Source organism: Trichoplusia ni, chromosome 5, assembly GCF_003590095.1.
Source record: "Trichoplusia ni isolate ovarian cell line Hi5 chromosome 5, tn1, whole genome shotgun sequence".
In the NCBI taxonomy this organism is placed as follows: Eukaryota; Metazoa; Arthropoda; class Insecta; order Lepidoptera; family Noctuidae; genus Trichoplusia; species Trichoplusia ni.
This window is the reverse complement of record NC_039482.1, coordinates 15,158,285-15,180,534: the sequence shown is the minus strand read 5'-3', so window position 1 is coordinate 15,180,534 and position 22,250 is coordinate 15,158,285. Positions and strand designations below refer to the sequence as shown.

Genomic DNA, 22,250 nt, shown 5'->3' with positions numbered 1-22,250 from the left:
TTTTTCTAGCTACACTATGTTCTAATCTACAAGACATAAAACATCTCCAACCGACGCCATTCTAGATAAACAATGAAAAATGTTACAACTCCGCGGTTACCGCCATATCGATTTATGTCAGAAACTACAAGGAATATTTAAACTTCCCAATTACTGTGATATCAATTTTTAGGTACGCTTTGCCCGAAAGTACAAGAGATGTTACAATAATAAAATAAATTAATAAATGCGGACAACATCAAATACATAGTTCTGAACCCAAAGTCAGTTGTTAAAGCACTTGTGTTATGGAATTCAGATGCTGCGAAGGTACCACAAACACCCAGACCCGAGTCAATGTAGAAATGTGAATTTTTACGTTGACCCGACCGGGGATCGAACCCGGGACCTCAGAGCTGGCGTCGCTTTGCTAGATATAACTTTTTAAACAGAATTGACGAATAGACCACGTTACATTGCCTTGAAATAAACTCTATTTCAATTGTTCTCATCTACAAAAATTTAAGCAGATGCATTCCTTTTGAAAAGCAATATGTAAATTTATTATAATTATTAATTCTTTGTAACAATTTGTTTAACCATAGCTCGATAGATGGCGTTGGCGTCGATTTACATGGCGCTACGGGTTTGCTGCATGACAACCAACTCTACCAAATCAGCGTAGAGGTTTTATTTCAACCTACTAGTAGTACTAACAGTTATTCATCAATTACATTACCTCCGCGGTGCTAATTTGCTAAACAAGTCCCTCTTTGTAAAGGGAGTCAGGGTCTTGTAAATCTTATAGATGTGTAACTATGTAGATATAATAGAAAACGGCGTTCGAACCCAAATTCAAAAGTCGTAAGGTTTATAAGAGGGATTGTAGTCGTCTCATATATTATGTAGATACTTACGAGGTGTTGGCCCAGCAAGTGTTGATATCACAGCGACGACGTTAGATAGGGTGGGAGAATGAAAAACACTTGAACACATTAAATGACATTTTATTAATTGAGTATTTGTTTTCGGTCGACGTGACGCTACATCGACGCGTGCGCAGATGGCACAGGAACTTACACTCTCTGCGCGTAACAAGAGACAAAAAGTTTACAATGTACTTATTTGTTTATTTACAAAAGTTTACAGTACCTACCTACATAAAGTAATATTACAACATAATAATTCGTAATCATCGACCGATGGGTCTCAACCCATGAGGGGGCTATATTATTTATATGTATGTACAAAAATATTTAGCCATTCCAGGCAATCGTCCGGTCCCCGGCTTATAACAAAGTCGATATGGCTGTCAGAACGTCTCTTACAACACCACACTTATTCACAGAGCACTACAGTGGCGATCAGTGGTAGTGCGCGGCGGCGGGCGGCGCCAGCGAGCGCTGTTAGAACTGCGCGCGACCGTTCCAGCGCGCGTCCGAGGTGCTGGACAGCTCGGTGACGGGCGCGGGGTAGTAGACGGTGGGCGCGGGCGAGGGCGCACGCCGGGCGCGGCTGCTGCCGGCCAGCGCCGCGCCCCCGCCGCGCGCCCCTCGCGCCTCCGAGCGCCGCAGCGTGCCGTTGCGCGCGAGCCTCAGCGACACGCGCTCCCCGCACGACGCGAACGAGTCGTCGCGCGTGTGCTCCGGCGAGTCGCGAGTGCCGCCGCGCCGCCAAAAGCCTGCCGCGCAGAACATCTTCAGAAATACCCGTTTAAACTTTTCCCCGAATATTACATATATGACGAAATTGACGCTGCTGTTGATTGTTACCAGGAGGTTGCTTGTTTTGACGAGCGGGTCGAGTTTGTCGAACTGATCGCCGAGGAACACTTCGAACGAATTAGTGACGAGCGGGAGTAGGTTGCAGAGAAAAAAAACGAGTACGACCACTAGAAGCATGGTGGCCAGGCTCAGCTCGCGGCGCTGGACGCGCGAGAGGCGCGCGCGCTCGGCCTGCGCGCGCCGCACCTGCCGCACGATGCACGCGTTAAGCGCCGCGAGCGCCGAGAACGGCACGATGTACATGACGATCATGTATAGTGAGTGGATGTACACCACTATGTAGGACTCAGTACGAAACTGCAGGTCGGCGGTGACACAGTACACGAGCTCGCCGTCTGCAAAGCGCTCGATCACTTCCGCCTCGAAGAACTTGGGCACGTTGTATGCAAGGGCAAAGGCGGCCGTGCCCAACACGTACCAGCGCGCGCGCGATGACGTGCACAACGCCTTTGCCCGAAACGGATGGCACACCGCCACCCAGCGCTCGATGGTCACTATGAGCGTGAGGTACACGGACATGGTCTGCGCGGCGTTGGCTATGGGGTAGGCATAGGGCGTAATGTGCGGGCACACGTGGTAGTAGTAGTAGCGCAGCCGGCCCGTGTAGGGGAACACGGCCGTGAGGCCGAACAGCAGCACGGAGGTGAGGATGAGCACGGTGTCGCAGGCCGCCAGCCCCACCAGCAGGCAGTTGATGGAGGAGCGCATCTGCGGGCGCGACAGCACCAGCACAGACAGCGCGTTGCCCAGCAGACCGCCCGCGCCGATGGCGTTCAGCAGCACGCCGTGCACCACGAAGCGGAACAGCTTGTCGCCCGGCTCCACGCCCACGTCCGAGTCGCAGCCGTCGTCCGTGCCGTTGTGGCTCATGGTGGGCGGCCGGCGCGCATGTTCCCGCCTCACGCGCCGCACTCGCTCATCTGCCGGCAAACACACACACCTGGTTAAATCACCTCCGAGAGCGCTCTTGTATATAATAAAAAACACATTGAGCTGGCTGAAACTACACCAGATATGAGTAGTTTAATAAGATGAAAGAAAACCTCCATATTACCTATCTGAAGTCAATTCATCGAACCTAAACCAATGTACCAAATGATTTATAGATAGAGGCTAAAACATAAAGATTGGTTGGGTTGGATTGGATTGTCGATATCGGATGTTTGGCTTCATGAAGAGTATTTATCAACAGTGTTGGTTTTAGCACGACCAATGTCGAAACATGCTTTTCGGCTAACACAAGCAGTGCTATAATTTACCGTTTTGCGGTAATTACATTCATTTTGTTTTACCTCCTTTGATGAAAAGTTTTATTTATAACAAGCTGTTGCTCGCGACTACGTCCGCGTGGTTAGAAGATATAAGTCAGGAATTTTTGAACAAAAGCCCTCGAAGATTAATATTTTTCCCCGTTTTTGCCACGTTTTCCATTGTATCTTCGCTCCTATTAGTTGCAGCGTGATTTTATATAGCCTAAAACCTTCCTCGATTAATGGTCTATTGAACACAAAAGTCTTTGCACGTCAGATTATAATCAACTGCTTGTTCATCAAATCTGACCTTTTTGTACAGTCTTGTCATAGAGTATTAGCAACATGACACGCGTCAGTCGTCGGAGACGTCATAATATGCTGAACGTAATGTTGGAATCGACAAAAGTCGCGGAGTAAAGGATGCGAGCGCAGTTGGTATTGGCGGCGCTGGTGTGCGCGTGGGGCGCGGGCGAGGGCGCGGCGCGCAACGGCAGCCGCTACGGGTTCTACCGCAGCATGGTGGCGGAGCGCAACGGCACGCGCGGGCTCGGCGCGGCCGGCAAGCCCGGCGCCGGGCTCGGCAGCTCGCGCCGCGTCTTCGGCGGCGAGGCCACCACACTCAGCTCGTACCCGTCCGCGTGCGTGCTGCTGGACCGCTACTGGTCGGCGCGCTGCTCGGCCGCGGTGGTGGCGCTGCGCTGGGCGCTTACGGCCGCGCACTGCGTTTCACCGCAGATCGCCTACGTCAAGTACAACTCGCGGCGCCCCGCCTCGCCCGAGGGGGACCTCGCCTCCGTGCACTATCTGTACCGCCACCCCGGGTACGTGTTCCGCCGCCAGCCCGCACGGGTTAGCTACAGCACTTAGCACTCTCACAGCCTCGTGCGTGTTCGCAGCTACAAGGTGGTGCAGGAGGACGAGGGGCGCGGCATCGACGTGACTCTGCTGCACCACGACGTGGGGCTGGTGCGCACGCGCCAGGACATGTTCCTCACGAACACGCCGCAGCTCGATCCCATGCAAGCCATGCGACTCTACAATCCCATCGATCTCAAGAATGAAGAAGTCCAGGTGACGCTCAAATAACTGTAGTCGCTCAGGGCGCATAGTTGATTTAATTAATTTAAATGTATTTCCCTGCGGCGCGTGTCGGGCGCAGGTGCTCGGGTACGGGCGCACGGAGAAGTCGATGCTGGGCGAGGAGCTGTTCGAGGTGCGGCTGCGGCTGGTGTTCTGCGAGCGCGGCGCGTGGTTCCACTGCGTGTGCGGCGTGGCGGCGGCGCGCACGGGCGGCGGCGCGCGCGGCGTGTGCTCGGGCGACTCGGGCGGGCCCGTGCTGTACCGCGGGGCGCAGGTGGGCGTCACCTCCATGGGCCCGCTCGAGTGCGCCGCCGGCAAGGTGGACCCCGCCGAGGGCGCCACCAGCGTCTTCACGGCGCTCTACAACTACGCGGACTTGATCAACGCCACCATCTACGACACGGAGGCGGCGTTGCGCATGCGCATCATCGGGTCGGGCGCGCCGCGCGCTGGGGCCGCCTGCCCTCTGCTGGCCGCCGCCGCGCTCGCGCTGCTGCTCGTGCCCGCGGGGTGAAGCCCTCAGCGTCCGTGCTGTCCACGTGGAATTAGTTATGACTTGTGACGGAAATTAATAAACAACAATATAATTTTATTTTCCCTATGTTGATTTCGCGTCGTATTAGGATGCCAGTCAGGGTTTTAGAATGTGGGGACTAGGTGTGGTTGTGTTCAATCTTGCTAGATCAACAACATCCTACTGGGGCTCCTCGCAGCGTTTCAGCGCGTATTATTGTTTCTGGATCATCTCAAAGGAACACAAAATTTTCGTCTTGAACAGTTCTGACTTAATATAGGGTGTCAGTTTCTATGATGCCAATTTACCCAATTGGTGATACCTTTCTAATGTACATACTATTCGACTAAACGATATCTCGACGATCTTAATGACACAGATTGCGCATAAATGGAAATGCAGTTCTCACTGGTCCAGTTCGTCGCTGGTGAGGAGTCACAAGGATAGTTGCGGTATTCCATAAAAGGTGAGTAAGTTGTGAAACAGCGCCTAAAGCCGCGCGCGGTCTGTGCATGTACCAGCCTACATTAGCATTGCCCACCACACTACTCAGTGCAGATTGGCTGCTCATTTCAGATTCCAATATTTCCTCCCCGTTCATCAGTAGTGGCTTAGAATAATAAAGCAAGTTTGTACATTGTAGGTACACATTATGTAACTTTGAAAAAGTCACATTGGTACTTAACCTGCGTTGGAATCAAACACGTACCTTGTGCATACAAATCCATGCATAGAACCGCAAGGCCTTCGCGAGACGAGAATGAACTTGCTTGTTGATAAATATAGGTATTCGATGTAATGAATATGAACGGAAACAAATCAAAACAAATCCTGGCACAGAACAATGTCACATTGCGAGGAAACCGGCTAAACAAGAAAAAATTGCGTTGCATAAAGCTACGTCAGACTCGGTCAGACACCCCAGAGACACCAGTTTGAACTACATCAACCATAATAAAAAGAAGAAAGGTATGCTCAAAGTATGAGTCTCTATGCAAGAAAAATATTAGTAACGTGTCCCAACGCGCACAGCAGCAGCACAGCAGCTGAGTTTAATGACGGCGCTGCGTCGGGCCGGCGCGCGCCGCGCTCCAGTTACGAGGTCCGCTCGCCTGAAGCTTGTGTGTACACTACAATTGCAAAGCTCTTTGCAACGCTACTCTTAGCTACTTAGTTTTTTCTCGTTCGTACCTCTGCGACCCGGTTATGTCGATTGACGTTATTGCGGCGCGCGGCACGCCACAACATTAGGGCTCTTTAGCCGAATAGAAAAAAAAACGGAGCCCCCATAGATTTCCCACTTCCTGCTCTCTGTATGTGTGTATGAGGAGGAGGACTAACCTGTTACGAGGAAAGAGTTCAGATACTGTGAAACAGTTAAAATTTAAAATACACTTAAATCGAAAGGAAGGCGGGCCTTTCCAACGTAAGTAGAAATAGTTTTCATGACGTGCACTGTAACGGTCCGGTCACATACTTCTGTAGAGTTTCGTAGCACGTTGCACATGGCACGTGACAGCTAGATAGATTTACACGCAAAATGTATACTGTTGCCGGTATATCAGTAAATACGACAAAGAAATGTAAAGTTTAAGCAACGCTTTTTAAGCTCATGAATTTGATAGTGACTGCTGGCGCTGCTGATGGGTCCGCCTAAGTTTTATAATAATCGGGCAAAAGAATATTGTGTTGGTTACAATGGGAAAAACCGCTGACAGTTTTAGAGAACATTTCAAAAACCGTATTTAAAAGTTTGGATAATAAGGAGCCCTCGCTTGCCTTGCTTAGTTTTTATGAAATAAGTACTAATTAATAGCAATTCATGTTGCACCTTAGATGGGCTAGCCATATTCGCCGGGTAATGAAAGAAAACAGCCAGTAAACAGATCAAACAGTTTAGTACTAGTTGTGAGCGGTCGAGCCAAGCAACTCAATGTGTGAGCTCCTCTTAAAGTGTACTCAGAACTAAGTGTAATGTTACTGATTATCTGTAGTGATTGGTATTTCTATTTGATCAGTCATACGTAAATCTTCCGATCTAGTGAACCTCGCAAACGTTTTCGTAGCCTGCGTCGCTCCGACATCAATCAAACAAAAATATGAGATCCCTGCGGCTGTGCGGCTGTGCGTGTCGCGTCTGCCTAACAATACATCTCCGTTCATGTGCTTGTGATGCCACTTGCCGCGGGTTATCACCGGTCTTGATATCGATTGTCGATTGTGGAGCACCGCTCGGAGCTGGAGGACTCTCGTCTTGAGTGACAATATCCGGCTGTCGTGACGCCCCGACGGTGCGCCGCCCGCCCCTTTAGAGGGAGTATTCAAGTAACATACTAATCAACTGTAATTTTGGTCTTATGGTCGAAGGTGAACTAAAAATGCATTGATGATAACTGGTAACGACCTAGTTGCGAGTTTTGGGTGAAAGTAAAGGTTACGGACAATATTAGGTCGGTGCCAACGGTATGCCACGGGAACGTTGGGTGATAGCTACACGCCGCTGTTATAAACAGCGAGTAACATGTAAGCCTAATGGAAATAGATGTGACGGCGCCAGAAGCGCGGCGCGTGTCGCGGCCGGCGCGGGGCGCGACCTCCTGCAGCCCCGCTGTACACCTGGACGGCGCACTCGCTGCCGCCGCCGCCGCCGCCCCGCCTCTCACCCGCACTATTACGCTAGCACTGTTACCACTAATCACGACAAGTAAGGATACTGCCGACCGTAATGCCCTTCGTAAACATGTGAATGACAGTCGGGAGTCACGCCACGGCTGGCGGGACACATAATTGTTTACGAAAATTCTTTACGAAGTTTTACCGTGGAGAGAGGTCATAAATCAATGTGAGGCTGAGCAAGTCGGCCTTACTCGGCCACTGGAGAAATAACATGTACAAATATGGGTATTAACGAACAAAATAAAATAGATAGTGTCGTTAAAACTCCTAAAAAGTAATAAAACTAATCGCAGGGGAGCTGACCGAGACCATCGCGGCTCTAACTCACTTAACTTGCAGAGCATGCTTATCCACATGATACTGAAATTGTTCGGATCCTGCATCACTCACCGTTTATGTCTCGCATTATTCGGCATACCTATTACAAGCAGAAATCATAACAAAACCATGGCGTTCACTTTATACAAACATGCGAGTGCAAGTGTAGAGGAGAGCGCCATCTTCCGACGAAAACATTTAATAAAAGCATTATGGTGTTGTGAGTGGATCCAGTGAGATCCAGAGAGATCCAGAGAGATAGTGTCGACAGCACCAGCACCAACTGTGTCACCCAGAGGCTGCATGTGTATTAAATCTTACTGCTAATCATAGCAGTAAGATTTAAACAGAGCATATATATGACTGGTGTAACATGTTGTATTGTGTTTGTATTGCACCGGACTGAATTCTCCCCTGTTAATCAGTCTGCTACGAATCCGTAGAACCTTTCGTAGCTAGTAAGCGACGTAGGCACGCGGCGGCTACGGTGGGGCAAGGGAACAACGGCAGCAGTGAACAGTTATCAGGCTGAGCGTGAAGCGCCCCCCGGACTCACCAGCTGGGGGAGCTGCCAAGGGCTGTGTCATTATCTAAATGATTCATATCCTACGAAGTGCTATTATTCTAGCTACTAATAAACCATGAAAATAATGTGACGTGCGTTGATCTCGTGACAAGAAATACTCTTGACGTAACAATCATTTCGCTTTTCAGTGTAAATTTGATGCTAATAAGAAAGTTGTATCGGGGCTGGGTCGCGACTCGCGGCGCAGGCGCTCGGCGGGACGCGTCTTGCCGCGCGTCAGGTTTAGCGCCGACGCGCTCCATCTCGTCCAATTACCGCAATTATTGTCACGCTAATATAGTTATTGCTCTTGTTCCTACATATTCTAATGTTTTCAGCATACATAATTCCGTGTAGGAATGTATCAGCTTAATACCTTACGATGAATAATAATTTCAAATGTCACAACATTGTAACTGTATTTTGCAAACAGTTCATGTTGGTTTAATATTTTTTTAGTACAATTTTTTATTATCATTTTAAATAGCAAAGTATGACTAAACGCAATGATTGTAAACGACTATTTACGAATGCACAGATAACTTAGGTCCTGACTTGAGCACCTCGACAGGCTTGCTGACCATTAGATTTTTGCCTAAATACGAGTAGGATTGACAAAAGTAATTACAATACGGTAGTTTACTCACTCAATTTATTAAAACTCCGAGGACTTCTTAGAGAAGTCCTTAACTGTAAGTTATTCCAATAGAGACGCGTTAGTAACCTGATGTACCATATAATTAGGAACCCGCCTCACGAAACCAAGTGTCCCAATATGCTACAGCATAACTTGTATGCGAACGGATAGGGAACGGCGGGACATGCAACAGACTCTTGTCACAAACATAGAGGCACAGAAGGCGCTATGTCACACTATGAAAAAAATACCATCTCAAGTAAATAATTTGGAGCGTTTTTTTAAATTAATGATACATGTTTTGGCACTTTAAGATTTCTTGCTTTTTATTATATTTTACTTTTCGAAGGGTGCTTCGGTTTCGTTTCAATACTTTACGTTTATGTTCAGTATAGAATATGCAGTGTTGTCTCGTGAGTTTGGAAGTCGCGACTGCTGGTGTAGTTGCGAGTGCGGCCATGCGGCTCTCCGCGACACGTAATAGAGACAATGATGGACGTCGCCGGCTCTAATGAAAAAATAATTGACGTCATCTCGTCGCCGCCACTGTCCTCGTCTGTCGCCTTATAATAATGCCAATTAATGGCGATCGTGTTGGAGTGCGCCGCCCGCACCCCGCACCCCGCACCCCCCTGGATACTATGGAGAACTCTTCGTAATGTCTTCTTATGCCGTGTTTCCTACAGCTGACTGAGCTAGTTAAGATGAGCTTTCATACATATTGTTCTAACTCAGGAAATCATAAATCAGGTAAGGTACCCTGACCTGCGCAAGAGTATTTCCATTTCCATGCACAAGGTGGAAGATTGATGGATCGTTGAGCTCAGGATAAAACTAAAGTTCCGTTCAACCGGATGGTCGATCTGGTTTACCGCCAGCGATTCCGAATGACTGGCGATCAGCACCGGACGACACCGGCTCCGGGTCCGGCTCACGTCCGGCGCGCTGCCGTTTCTCCCCCCTCCCCCCCGCAAGGTCGCTTTTGTGGTACTAATGTAATATATATGTGGTTGTTTGCTCTTCATAAAAAGCTAGTTTATGGATAAATAAACATTATATTATAGGTACCACATAAATATTAATGGCGTAGCATATCGGTTGTAGTGCTCATAGTCTGGCTTCATAGTTCGTTTATTACTCAATACATCAAGATCATTAAGAGGACCGCGAGAGCCGCGTGCGTCGCGTGCGCCACGTGTGTGGGGCGGAGCGTTAGGCTTTGATACGCGAGGGCAGGAAGCAATAAAGCGGAGTACGCACAGTTGGCGGAAAGCGAGCATTATGCAGTCGTATGTTACCCGAGCAAATGTAATATGGGACGCACTGAAGATTGATTGCCGTGAACCTGCGCCAGGTGCGCCTCGGAGGGCCGCGACTCTACTAAATATTATATTAAATGTACCCACCTCACTAGACCTCCCCAAAGTTAATCTACCTAAGAACATAATTAAAAAAATTAGGTAATGATATATTTTCGCATACTTATACAAGGGAGGGCGGGAGGCTCGGCCGGCTCGCCAGCGACAGCGGAGCTCGGCGTCGTTTGTCACGATTTCCGCGGGATGTGTCACGTCACGCTCCATTGGGGACAATGTTCAGCGTGATGAAATCAGCCTGTAATTATTTCTGTGGCAACTTTCACCGCCTATAAATAAATGGCGGCGTACAACAGACATGCGCCCAGCTCGCCTCTTGGTGTGTGTGTGTGTGACACTGTAACTATATGTAAACTTGCCAAATGGTGGAGCGACTGATAAACATTCGTCTCTTGGGAACTGTCCCAAATACTCGAATATATCATAAATGTCAGAAAGTTGTTCTGGTGTTAACTAGACCAAGTAAACGGTAATGAGGTGTACTCGCACAGGCCTGCGCGCAGGTCCCGGCCCTGCCGGCGTCCGCACTCCACACGTGACCGCGGCCGCTCCGACCCGACCTCTAGCTCTACACGTAACTACTATGTGGGAAATACTTTATCTGGTATCAACATGTAGCGTACAACTTGAAATTAAGAACCATACTTATCATATTTATTTTGTGTTCAATCTTCTTCAACATTGTTTTGTACAGCAAAACTGTAACTTTTATAATTAACAGGGTAGGTATATGTTACTTTAGTCAGGAAATTGTAATTGTCTTGAAGTGCTCATAAATGAAGAGTAATGTACCCGCTCATCGCTTTAGAACTATTCACAAGAATGTATACAGTTTTATAGAGCCTTGCAGTCCATCAAATAATGAAAAGCCAATACGAACTAATAACATAGGTTATATCATAAGATTTCAGTCGAACAAACTTAGTATGGAGTAAGCGCGAGACCGGCAACGAGTATCAGACACAAGTCAGTAAGTGAATTTAGCGCAGCGCACTAGACAAACCCGGCTGATAAGAAATTTAATAAGAGTGGAGCGCGAGCCGACGCTGCTCTGTAAATAAGACGCTGATTGCGATCTGGCGAGCGCGCGGGCCGGCCGCGGGCGGCGAGCGGGGCGGCGAGCGGAGCGGGGAGCGGAGCGGGGAGCGGAGCGGGGAGCGGGGCGGCGAGCGGGGCCGCGGTTCACACGTTACACTGACCCAATCGGGCCTATTACGACGCTGCCGAGGGTCCGGTCAAGTGGACCGTATTGTATGTCGCAGACACGCCACGTAATTGAGCGCACATTGCGCGCCGCCAAACACTCGAGTGTCGCTCCCGCACCGAGCGCCGAGCCGAGCCGAGCTTGAGAAGCGCGCCTGTCACACAGGGAGCGCTCACTGCTCATTAATTTGAACACAATATTCCCGAGAGGTAACGATTCATATTCAATCAATATTGATAGTACAACGGACAATTTCCGCCTCTTTACAAATCAATTTCCCGCGGTTAACAACATGAACAGATGCTACGACGCTATTGACAGATGAAATTTACTTAAAGGTGTTAATTTAGCAATTCGTCGTATCGGACAAAGTTATAAGTGTAAGCTGCGGAGCTCCGACGCGGCGTTCCGGCTCTCCGGCTGCTTGCGCTGCTCAAGTTTTAGGAGCTGGCTTAAGAAGGTTGAGTAGAGGTTACAGGACTAATGGGAGAGGTCGGAGAGCCAGCGAGCCGAGCCGCCGCAGCGCCCGTAAGCCGCGGGCTTAGGCCCGACGCCCGCCCTGCCGGCCTGCCACACTCGTTTCAATACGCGATCAGTTGACTTCTCAGCCGAGGGCAACACTAATTGCTGTCCTCATAAGCATTCAGCTCATGAATTTCACGCGACAAATACTTGTATTCTATTCCACACTTTAATTTTAATGATTGCATAACTGAATAATCTATACTAATATAACGCGCTAATCTCAGGAACTTCTGGTCCAAATTGAAAAATTATTTTTTTGTTGAATAGACCACTTATCGAGGCAGGCTTTAGGCTATAAACCATCACGCTGCGACTAATAGGAGCGAAGATAGGTACAATGGAAAATGTGAAAAAACAGGGCAGGTATAAATCATAACTTATATCTTCCACCCACGGGAACGAAGTCGCGGGCAACAGCTAGTATAATACATAATATTGTGATCATTGCAAGTACATTGTATGTCACTGGCCGAAACAAACCACCAAACGGCACTACACAAACCACAAGTCTGTTGCACGCCAACCGCCATTATTAGTTACCTATCAATAAATTACTTATAATTGTGGCCGGAGGAAACGCCGGCTTAAAATGAAATGAAAATTCTTAATTTTAAGACAGTGAAAGTTATATAACAAAACAACATTACCCGGGGTGGGGGGGGGGCACTAGGAACGGCTGGGGTCATTGGCAGATGCTAATGTCGCCGCAGCTATTCTTGTTGCTAGTATATAAACTTTGTAAGTGTAGCGTGTACACTGTGTACACTGTGTACAGGTACCGACGAGTTCAATGGTAGTAAAAGTGAAGTGAGGGTAGGACAACTCCGCTACGACCACGGCCTGTGCGAGAAACGCCGGGAAGAGAGGTTTTATGCATGAGTAGACAAGGAATGAATCTCTGTAAGTGTATCAAGCACACTCGTACGTACTCCAGAGAGGAAGCCACGGACACGAGGAGCTCGTCGAGTCAATTGTTCACTTTACATTCATTAGCGAGGTGTCCCGCTGACAGCGCTGTTGTAGTACTCGTACTGCGCACGCGCACGTCGGCATTACAACCAATACACGTCATAAGGAAAACGATTACGTTCAATATTAGGATAGTGATATATAATATCCGACTCTTACTACTGGTCATTGTTGTACTTTGATAGCTACGTCGTATGGCTTACTGGATTGTGAGCGATCACGTTAAAGGAACAATGAGCAACAATTTTCAAAAAGCCCATTGATGATCTGCCTTGTGACGTGTGGCTGTGCGTCGAGCGGGCTGCGCGCATACCGCGCTCGCTCGGCCTCGCGCCAAGCACCCCGGACTGTCCTCGAGCCGCCGCACGTCGGAAACTTCCTACTCGTGTTCATTAAACGATTACAGCTATCATGAATGCGGCGTCGCAACATCTCCAAATAGCCCCGACATAACAGGCCATAGTTTACGACACAATTAACTCCTTAATAGCTGTTCACACCATACGCGGCGCGCGGCGTGCGGCGCGTGCCCGCCGTGAGTCACGCGCGGCGCGCTCGCGCCCGCCGCCGCGCGCCGGCACCGCCCGTGTCTCCGCGCACTATTTTTATATGATTATCTGTCTCTAAATATAATCAAATGCACACATGAGTGAGGACGGCCGCGTCTAATTATACGAAGGTCTTAATACCGTCGTAAACTTGAACTATTGAGTAGAAATGTTTTGTTTTAGCGCGCCTAGATTATTTGCACTTGATACACATTTGTTAGAAGTGTCCTTCTTCGCCTGCTAGGCCGATCTTCAAACAAGTTTATTACTTGCATAATGGTAGAAGAATGCAACTAGATGTACGAGCTATTAATTAGAATAGGTTACAATGTTGCAACATGAAATATTCATTTTCCACATGCAATTGCGTACTTTAAATGTTTTCAATTGTGATGTATGTTTTGGTTTCTATTGGCTGCAAGACGTCAGCTGTGAGTGTTGACGCGGTGCTCCGGACTCACAAATACACTTTCCCTTTCATCGTGTGCGGTCACGTGGGCACCTCCCACAACAACGTAATAACATAGTCTGGATCTATGACAGCTCCTCATTGCCCAAACATTGTTAAGCACCTTATAAATGAGAAAGTTGTGATGTCGTCATCTAAACTGCTGCAGTTAGTGAGTTCTGATGAAAGACAAAGGTAACAAGTAAGTACTTTAATTTAATTTAGTATTTTTGTTCGAGTAAACAACATTTTCGGAAAATGTGGCTAGATCATTTTTATTATAAAACGGTTTACGCAGGCGTATTTATCGGGATTTCCCGACTGGTTTTCACCCAACCGGAGGCCTTAATTAATCATAAGATGAAGCGGCGGCCTCGCGAGTCGAACTCTTCTCAGGATATTTTTTTTAGCAAATCATAATAACAATCACTTTGACAGTGTTATTCGCCCCACCAGGTCAGCCGCAGCAGCAGGTGACCGCGAGACCGTCCGCTGTCCGCTGACTCCGCGCTGTAGTTAGGCAAACAATATGGGCTTCGGTAATGCATGCTAATGTATTCTCGGACGGGATTCATTCGACTCGAATTTTCTGAATAAATTGCTTAAGGGTTCTCCAGAATACATGATTTATTTTATAAAGGTAAGATTAAAGAGGTGTGTCACAGTTAGTCCGCGAATGCTTCCCCGAGCCTCAAGAGCTGTTGTTTTATACACGACCCAAACTTGATGCCGTCTGCAAGGAAGTTCACAAAGTGCCTGTTCTTGAATAGTTTAATTTAAATGAACGACTATACATCGAGAGGTCGGTCCTACATCAGTGATGTCCAGTCCAGATGTCCGGCTGTTCTGTTCTATTTCGACCGGTTGTCGTGCGCGAGGTGCAGCACAAGTAGCGCGCGGCGGAAATAGCGGGCGGCGCGTCGTCAGCTGCGCGTCACACGTCACCAGCTACACTCGCGCTGACAAGCATTATATTTAACGGCGCCGCGCGCACCTGCCTGCCCCTTATCAGCGCCGGCCCTGACCTGCTGTGGGTCCCTGTACTTAGCTGTCCCTAACCTAACATTGCAACTCTGGATCTCCAAGCCAGATTCCAAATCTTGCTACCGATAGTAGATACCTACTTCTCTGGAAAGACAAGCCACAAGTGATTTACCCGGTGAATAGCCGTATGACACTAAGTGTAACTCAGTTATGAAGGAACAAGAATTGGATCAATTTCAATTGGTGTAACAACATTATACACACAGACATATTTTTTTAACATGAAAAGTAGGTACAATAACTACTTTCGTTGTAGAAAATGTCTTGCATCTTTTTTCACAGATTTTTGCTTTTTTATTGATATTTTGATTTTGATTTTTTGTATTGAAACAAAAATAAACTATTAGGTACTGATCGGGCACCGCTACTACGCTGCCAGGGACGTGGTCACATGCTCTGAACAACGATTCGTTTTTATTAAAAACATCGAGTCCTGAAAGCGCACATTGATTTTCCATCTGTTTGTGTAGACCCAGTGGCAGTACAGTTTAGTTTAAACTGCAAGAAATACCGTTTTTGGGTGAGCTAGTATAAGGTACCACTTATTTACAAGATCGGCTAATGTAAGTGTTACGTTGAAAGAACGGGGCATTCTGTTTGTCAACAGACGGATTGCGGTTTTTTGTCTTCAGAGCGATCTTGAGCGATCATCAAATAATCCGATTCAATCGGAAATCAGCAAGAATATCACCATTGACTAATGAAGCCAGAGCTTTTAAAACAATACTTATTAAACCAAAACCAAACAAGTACTCGTAATAAGAAACGAGGTGCAACAACAATTTACAAAATGTCAGACGACATTCTGTCAGCTGAACTCATTCATCCCTTTTGATGAGTCATGTCCTACGGTGGGGACGACACATTGTGTTTGGAGGCCATTTACTTTGTCTTGCAGTCGTACTGGCTTCCTTTAAGCTGCTACTATATTAGTAACTAGCTGACCCGTGCCCACTTCGTTGAGCATAATGTTAATAATCCTTTTGTAGTACAGGGTGTTAGGTTATACGTAGGTATAGTTTGTATTTGCATGTTCATACAAAATTCGAAAGTAACTCTGTCCGAAAGAAAAAACATTTTCTGCGAGATTTGCGATAAACGAATTCCATGAGAACCAAGTCGCGGGAAAAGATAGTTTGGTTATGGTCATTTTAATTGTTCAAAACTTCTCTGTAAACTATATTGGATGTAATGTTATCATTTGGTAGCAAAATATATTGTCTATCAGAAGTTCCAACCCGACATAAGCCAACATCAAACTGCCCATGGAAAAAACACGGCTTCCTCAGGTCAATGCCTACCAGAGAAAATGTTTGACCTTTCGACTTGTTAATAGTAAGAGCAAAAGGGATTTTCACTGGAAACTGTAGCCTTTTAAACGGTATGGGTAGGTCAGTGGGAATCAAGGGTATCCGCGGCATACACTCGTAAGCCAGTTGTCCCACTGCTGGCCCTGTGAGAATGGTCGCCACGATTATATTGACCCGTAACTCTTTTGTAAGCAGCCTTATCCCATTACACATGTTGGGGGGCTCAAGTTTCTTAATGGCAGGATAGGAATGAAAAAGTTAGACATATGCTGTCGTTGACTTTTTTGTAGGTATTTGCAAGCTCCACATCTTTTCTCTAGAACTCTAAAATATATGTTTCATAATTAAGGCAGCGTTCGTAAGAAACGCTTTCATTCGACCGTTTTTTCTCCGATTCACTTTGCAAAACCGATTATCACGTAAAGGCCTTTTTATGTTTCGGTTTTCTTCAGGGTGTTTGGCAGAACGTTGAACATACGAAAATGGTGGATAGGTGGGGTCATCTGCTACTTGCTTAGCCCTAATTTGGCCCCTGGCCCACTGGATATTTTTAAATATTTTATTTTTCTTTCTTCTTGTTTCACCACTTTCTTAACTTTTTAAGATAAAACGTTAGATAATATCTTCATTGAGAAAGTCTGTAGGATATATATCTACACCTATAATCACGCTATGATTAATAGGAGTAGAGCTGTAATGATACATCTTACAAATACGAGGCATATTGAATGAACTCTAAAACACTAATTCGTTTTAAAAAAAATATTCTTATATCTTTTATCCGCGCGGACGAAGTCGCGGGCGATAGCTAGTATCGAATAAAATCCCGATTTCCATCAAATTGGCACGCACAACTTGCAAGTCAGGATAGCTTATATCTCAATAAATAATCATTAAATATTATCTATTCCCTGACCTCTTGCCTGTGCGGCAGATGAAGTCGCGGGTAACAGCTAGATTATCAAAATATCTCATTTTTAATGTTCTGTGTATTGCGTTCATTATTTCAACATAAAATTAAAATATTTTACTCATGTTTGGTATCACAATGTAGATCTTGAGCCAAAACTGTTAAGTATAACTGTGTCATTACGTTTTAGTGATTACAACTGAAGGCGACTAGCGTTCGTATCGCGGCTTACTATAAGGCCTTTTTCTTTTACGACATGAAATGATTGTGTTCCCTTTGGTTGTGGATGTCTTACCTGGTTTTAATCCCTGCTATAATATTATAAATGCGAAAGTAACTCTGTCTGTAACGCTTTCACGTCTAAACCACTGAACCGATTTTAACGAAATTTGGTACAGAGATAGAGTTGACCTTGAGAAAAAACATAGGATAGTCTTTATCCTTGGACTTTTGAAGAGTTCTCTTGGAAAATTATAAAATTAAGATTTGGTTTCACACACTATCGTGTCTTATGCGTAGCCGAAAGTCGCATGATAATACGAACAAACGGAGCGACAAACAAGACAAATTGTTTTAATTTTCAACCAACTTCAAGAAGGAGGAGGTTCTCAATTCGTCGGAATTGTTTATGTTTCTTACCTCAAAATGTCGGTCTCGATGAACCGATTTTATTGTTTTCTTTTATCATTGAACGTGCAATAGCTCTCATTCAGCCATTCAGCGATAAACAAGTGCCATGGAGCAAATGTGAGCCAACAGAGGAGCAGGTACGTGTTTGGTGGTGTCGGGGGCGGGCGGGGCCCTCAACATGGAAGTCACGCCGCGCTGGCGCCTGGAGGCTTGATACGCATGAACACCCTCGAGCCCGACTTACTGGATACTTTCTGTTAACTCATTTCAGACCGGGCTCTGTGATCGATCTATGCAGATGTAGGTAAGATAGAATTACGTAAATTATATCTGATCCGGTACCCTGAGGTGATTATGATTTTAATTAATAAAATGGGCGTGATAGTTGCGGAGCGAGGAGAGTGTCCTGCTCGCGAGTGGGCGGAGTGTAGAGCGCCGCGTGACCAGAGCGGGCTCCGAGCGGATACTATCACAATCTTTACCGTCTTGTACGAGTATGATCAAAGTAATAAGATAACGGGCGACTCAAAATGCACGCGGCTTTAGTGACGCACAGATATGTCCGACCGGTAGGCACCTGCGCGAATATCTGATGTGCTGAGCGAGTCATGCACTCGCATTGCATTCGTAGAAAGTATACCATAAGAGTTGATTGTTGCCCGGTTTGGTGTTGCCTGCCCGTCCCGGCGGCTGCGGTCCCGGGCAGTCCCGGCACACCGTGCGTGTGTACCTGTGCGCGATACACGACACGCACTGACGACACTCGCTCCACACCTCTTGCAACACCAATACTGTTTTCGTTCCACATGTATGGACATACAAATATCTTATCTCATAAACCATTGTTGAATGACTTCTCCGGTGTACGAGTTCACACATTTTAGTAGAGGGTCAGTAATTAGTTTATCACGGAGCAGCAGTGTTCGGTTCGTGACGGCCCGGGACACACTCTTAATAAAGAAGAATGGGTAATTTGGTCCAGAGTTCCAATGGCTGGGACTTAACTGCCTCCTCCAATGAATGGACCGTTTTAAGTAGGACATTTGTCACCATTACGGCTCATCCCGAATATGTGGCGGCGCTTGGCGGCTCCGCGAGTGGTAGCTTCGATTCGTATCGATATACCTAAGCACCGTGTGTGCGGGACGTGCGGCTACACCACGCACCTAGTCCATTATACAATTAAACATTTTTAAGCTTAATAGCGAGAGTTTTCTTAGAATAATTACATATTTTCTTGCTGAGAAACTCACACATTGGAGATAAAGCTAAACAATGCCAAATGATAAAGCCAAACTGTGTGACAAATGACCGCGTACTTGTTAGTACGTGGATATTCAGATTATTTGACAATTGAGCGAAACCGTGGAGTACAAGTAGTGAGCGCTGATGGGCGATAGCGATACATGTATCTTTTGAAGTGTGTGGAATATTAGTCGTGTCTCTTTATGTAGAGGATAACTTCATGGGAAGAGATTTGTTCTTATTAAAAGGCGCTCAAGGACACACAGGTCCAACATGCAGATGCCTTACTGAGAACTTTAATCATGAATGTCATCACATTTACAATATAGAAGATATCCCATCTTCCTTAAAATACCAGACATGGACGGCGCAAGGTAGCTACAAAACTTTTGAAATTTGTGGCGATTAAACTAATTCGCGTCATTGGTATTATTATGTTAAATCTAAGTATTTTCTTTCTGAACTATGGAATACTAGGTACCTTTTAAAGCTTGGAAATGAAATGAAATTGGCAGGAGGTGACTCGCGCGCTCAAAAATGAGCGCATTCTAATTAGTTTATTTGCGGTTCGTAATACTCAGGTAATTCTGGATTTACAAAGTAAGATTTACTTAATCTATATTACAAATATATAAAGCTGAAGAGTTTGTTTATTTGTTTGAACGCGCTAATCTCAGGAACTATTAGTTCAAATTGAAAAATTATTTTTGTGTTGAATAGACCATTCATCGAGGAAGGTTTTAGGCTATATACCATCAGGCTGCGACTAATAGGAGCGAAGATACAATGGAAAATGTGGAAAAATCAGGGAAAATTATTCATCTTCGAGGGCTTCCGTTAAAAAATTGGTATCTCCTAACCACGCGAATGAAGTCGCGGGCAACAGCTAGTTGGCAAATGTAAATGCAATGGTAACCAGTGACGATATTTCAACAGAGTTTAAATGTTGGCTCACTTTCACCAAAGGATCTTGTTTGTGAACAGGAAAAATCTCGCAACTTCTACTTTTACTAAAACATATTTTTAGCTTCGTCTCCTTCAGGGTCTTCCTATTCTCGCGATGCCAAAGTTTTATGTTTGTTGCAGAAGACTCGGTATAATATTCGAGAGATGAAGAAATAACTTTTTCCCCTTACCGAGATAACCGAGAGTGCTATTAAGAGGGAAGCTGTTCTGCAGCAGTTGTGGCACAGCAGTACCTGTGTGTGAGGCGGCTGCAGCGGAGCCGGCGGCGGCGAGCGCCGCTACCGACAACTCCGCGGTAAGTTTTCCCGCGCACTTCAAACAACTTGAACTCTCACTGAACAAACAACAAGCAGCACTTGGTGACACTTCACTGACAAGTTCGCGCAAAGTGTTGTCCGGCGGAGATTCGGGGAGTGCGGTGGAGAGCGGCGGGCGCGCGGCGGTCGGCGCGGCGCGGCGGTCGGCAGTCGGGGCCGCTGTGCAGCGCGCGGCCGGCCGCGAGCGGGCCGCCCCGCCCCCCCGCGCCTCCGCCCGCGCGCCCCGCACTCCCCACGCCGACGTGCCATCATCATCAGCGCCAGGAAACCTCATGATCCGACAACATCGCGGCGTTCTAGAGTCAATAAATGATACCACTTACAAGATTCCTTTCGTATCCGCGCTGTGAAGAATAGTTTAGGTACGTCTCCATTGACTTGAACTTTGTTGACTAAGAGGTTCCGTTTTAGGTTTAGGGAGCAACAAAATTTCAATACTCTTTACCAACTATGATGAGACTTGATATAGATTCAGCTGATACTCTGGATTAACTCTTAGTAACACCGCGGAGCGCAGCTGAAATACATTAATGTGTGAGTATCAGAGTATGTAAGCAGTAGACAGAGGCACGTCTCTCACGGTGTGCACACGAAGGAGTCGGCCTCTGAGGCTTCATCTCAAAAAAAAACTAGAAACTATTCCGACTATTTCCCTGATCATGAATTTAAACAATACATATAATTCCACGCTAAAAGCATTAAAAGATTTTTTTTTTTCGTTTCGTCTCTTACGTTTAATTCACGTGAAGGAATGTTTGATAACACGCGGTAGAGGTCCCATGGAACTGGTAATTACATAACAAACTATTTAGTTCCCTATAGATACTATCTTGAGAATGATTAATTGTTAATAAAAATGATGCAACTCTTTGCTCACGCATATTTATCGGGATTATCCGACAAGATCGGACCCAGCCGGAGTCCTTAATCATGAGCTGGCGGAGTGTATAACTCCAACTAGTCTGTCAGTCCCGATAGTCACGAGTGAGTCAACCGTTGCCATATTTAATATTTAGTTACCTTTTTATTTTCACTCACTGGGTAAGTTCACGAGAAGAGATCCGGCCTTTATTGAAACCATTCTCGGTCACACAGGGCCCTCAATTCCGCTATTTACAATGAAGTTATCAAAACTATTTCATAGTGTAGAGACTAACTTGAGCTATCGGTATATTAAATGTTCAATGGAATTGTTTTCTTTACGCACTTTTACAACTTTTACTTAGTGCGTCAAACACCCTCAAAATCAACATATACAACAATTTGCACACCCATATGCATTCCGAATATAATTGAGGTCGGGCGTACAAGTCGAGCGATGCCAAACACACGCCATTACAGAGCTCAATAGACTGGAGTTAATTCATTCCGAGAACATTCTCATATGAATTTGTAAATAGTGATAGATAGCTGGCGGCGCGGCGGCGGTCGCGCACACGGGCTGCGCGGTCGAGGAAAACACTACCTGACTAAATATAGAAGAATGCATTCTAATAATGTGTACAGAATAAGTCGAGGCTACGTTAAACTCAACACTAACACCAGTGTAAAGTATTGGTCGCCACCCCGGACATGCGAGTTCTCACGATTTAATTAATCTGTTAGCGGAGGGACGCGGCCGGCCCGCTCGAGTGCTCGTCAAAGGCGACAAGAAGCAACGCTAAAGTACTAAAGTTCCGAAGAAAAGTTTAGCAAAGGACTAGCTCAAGTAATATTTAATATGTGCGGACAGTGCGATGCTCTCGCCTGCTCCGCGCCATCCATCAGCCGCGCCGCGCCGCGCCCGCCGCCGCCGCCGCCGCCGACACGACGGCACTACGTCACATACTCACAGACAGATATAGATACAGCATCACAAGACATGTTGTTATGTATAAATAATATGCATATAGGTGTTGTGATATGACTTGTTCTATTATATCAAGTTGTTAGAATTGTTGTTATTAGAGTTG

General features: G+C 46.4%; 2 protein-coding genes across 5 annotated transcripts; one reads left to right on the top strand and one right to left on the bottom strand.

Annotated features, from left to right (window-relative positions):
- Positions 1-970: 970 nt before the first annotated feature.
- LOC113493707 (FMRFamide receptor-like) lies at positions 971-20,435 on the bottom strand. 4 transcript variants are annotated; one of them, XM_026871702.1, is made up of 2 exons: positions 20,152-20,435; positions 971-2,683 (listed from the first exon to the last, which is right to left on the bottom strand). In XM_026871702.1, exon 2 carries the CDS (start codon positions 2,631-2,633, stop codon positions 1,386-1,388), a length of 1,248 nt encoding a protein of 415 aa, XP_026727503.1. In that variant the 5' UTR covers positions 2,634-2,683; positions 20,152-20,435; the 3' UTR covers positions 971-1,385. The 4 variants fall into 4 exon arrangements, with proteins under 4 accessions (XP_026727503.1, XP_026727500.1, XP_026727501.1 ...); XM_026871699.1 differs by having other exon boundaries at positions 20,215-20,435; XM_026871700.1 differs by lacking the exon at positions 20,152-20,435 and adding an exon at positions 19,971-20,145.
- On the top strand, positions 3,437-11,307 carry LOC113494063 (chymotrypsin-1-like). The gene is made up of 3 exons (XM_026872199.1): positions 3,437-3,837; positions 3,913-4,087; positions 4,176-11,307. Exons 1-3 carry the CDS (start codon positions 3,437-3,439, stop codon positions 4,608-4,610), a joined length of 1,011 nt encoding a protein of 336 aa, XP_026728000.1. The 3' UTR covers positions 4,611-11,307.
- Positions 20,436-22,250: the final 1,815 nt, after the last annotated feature.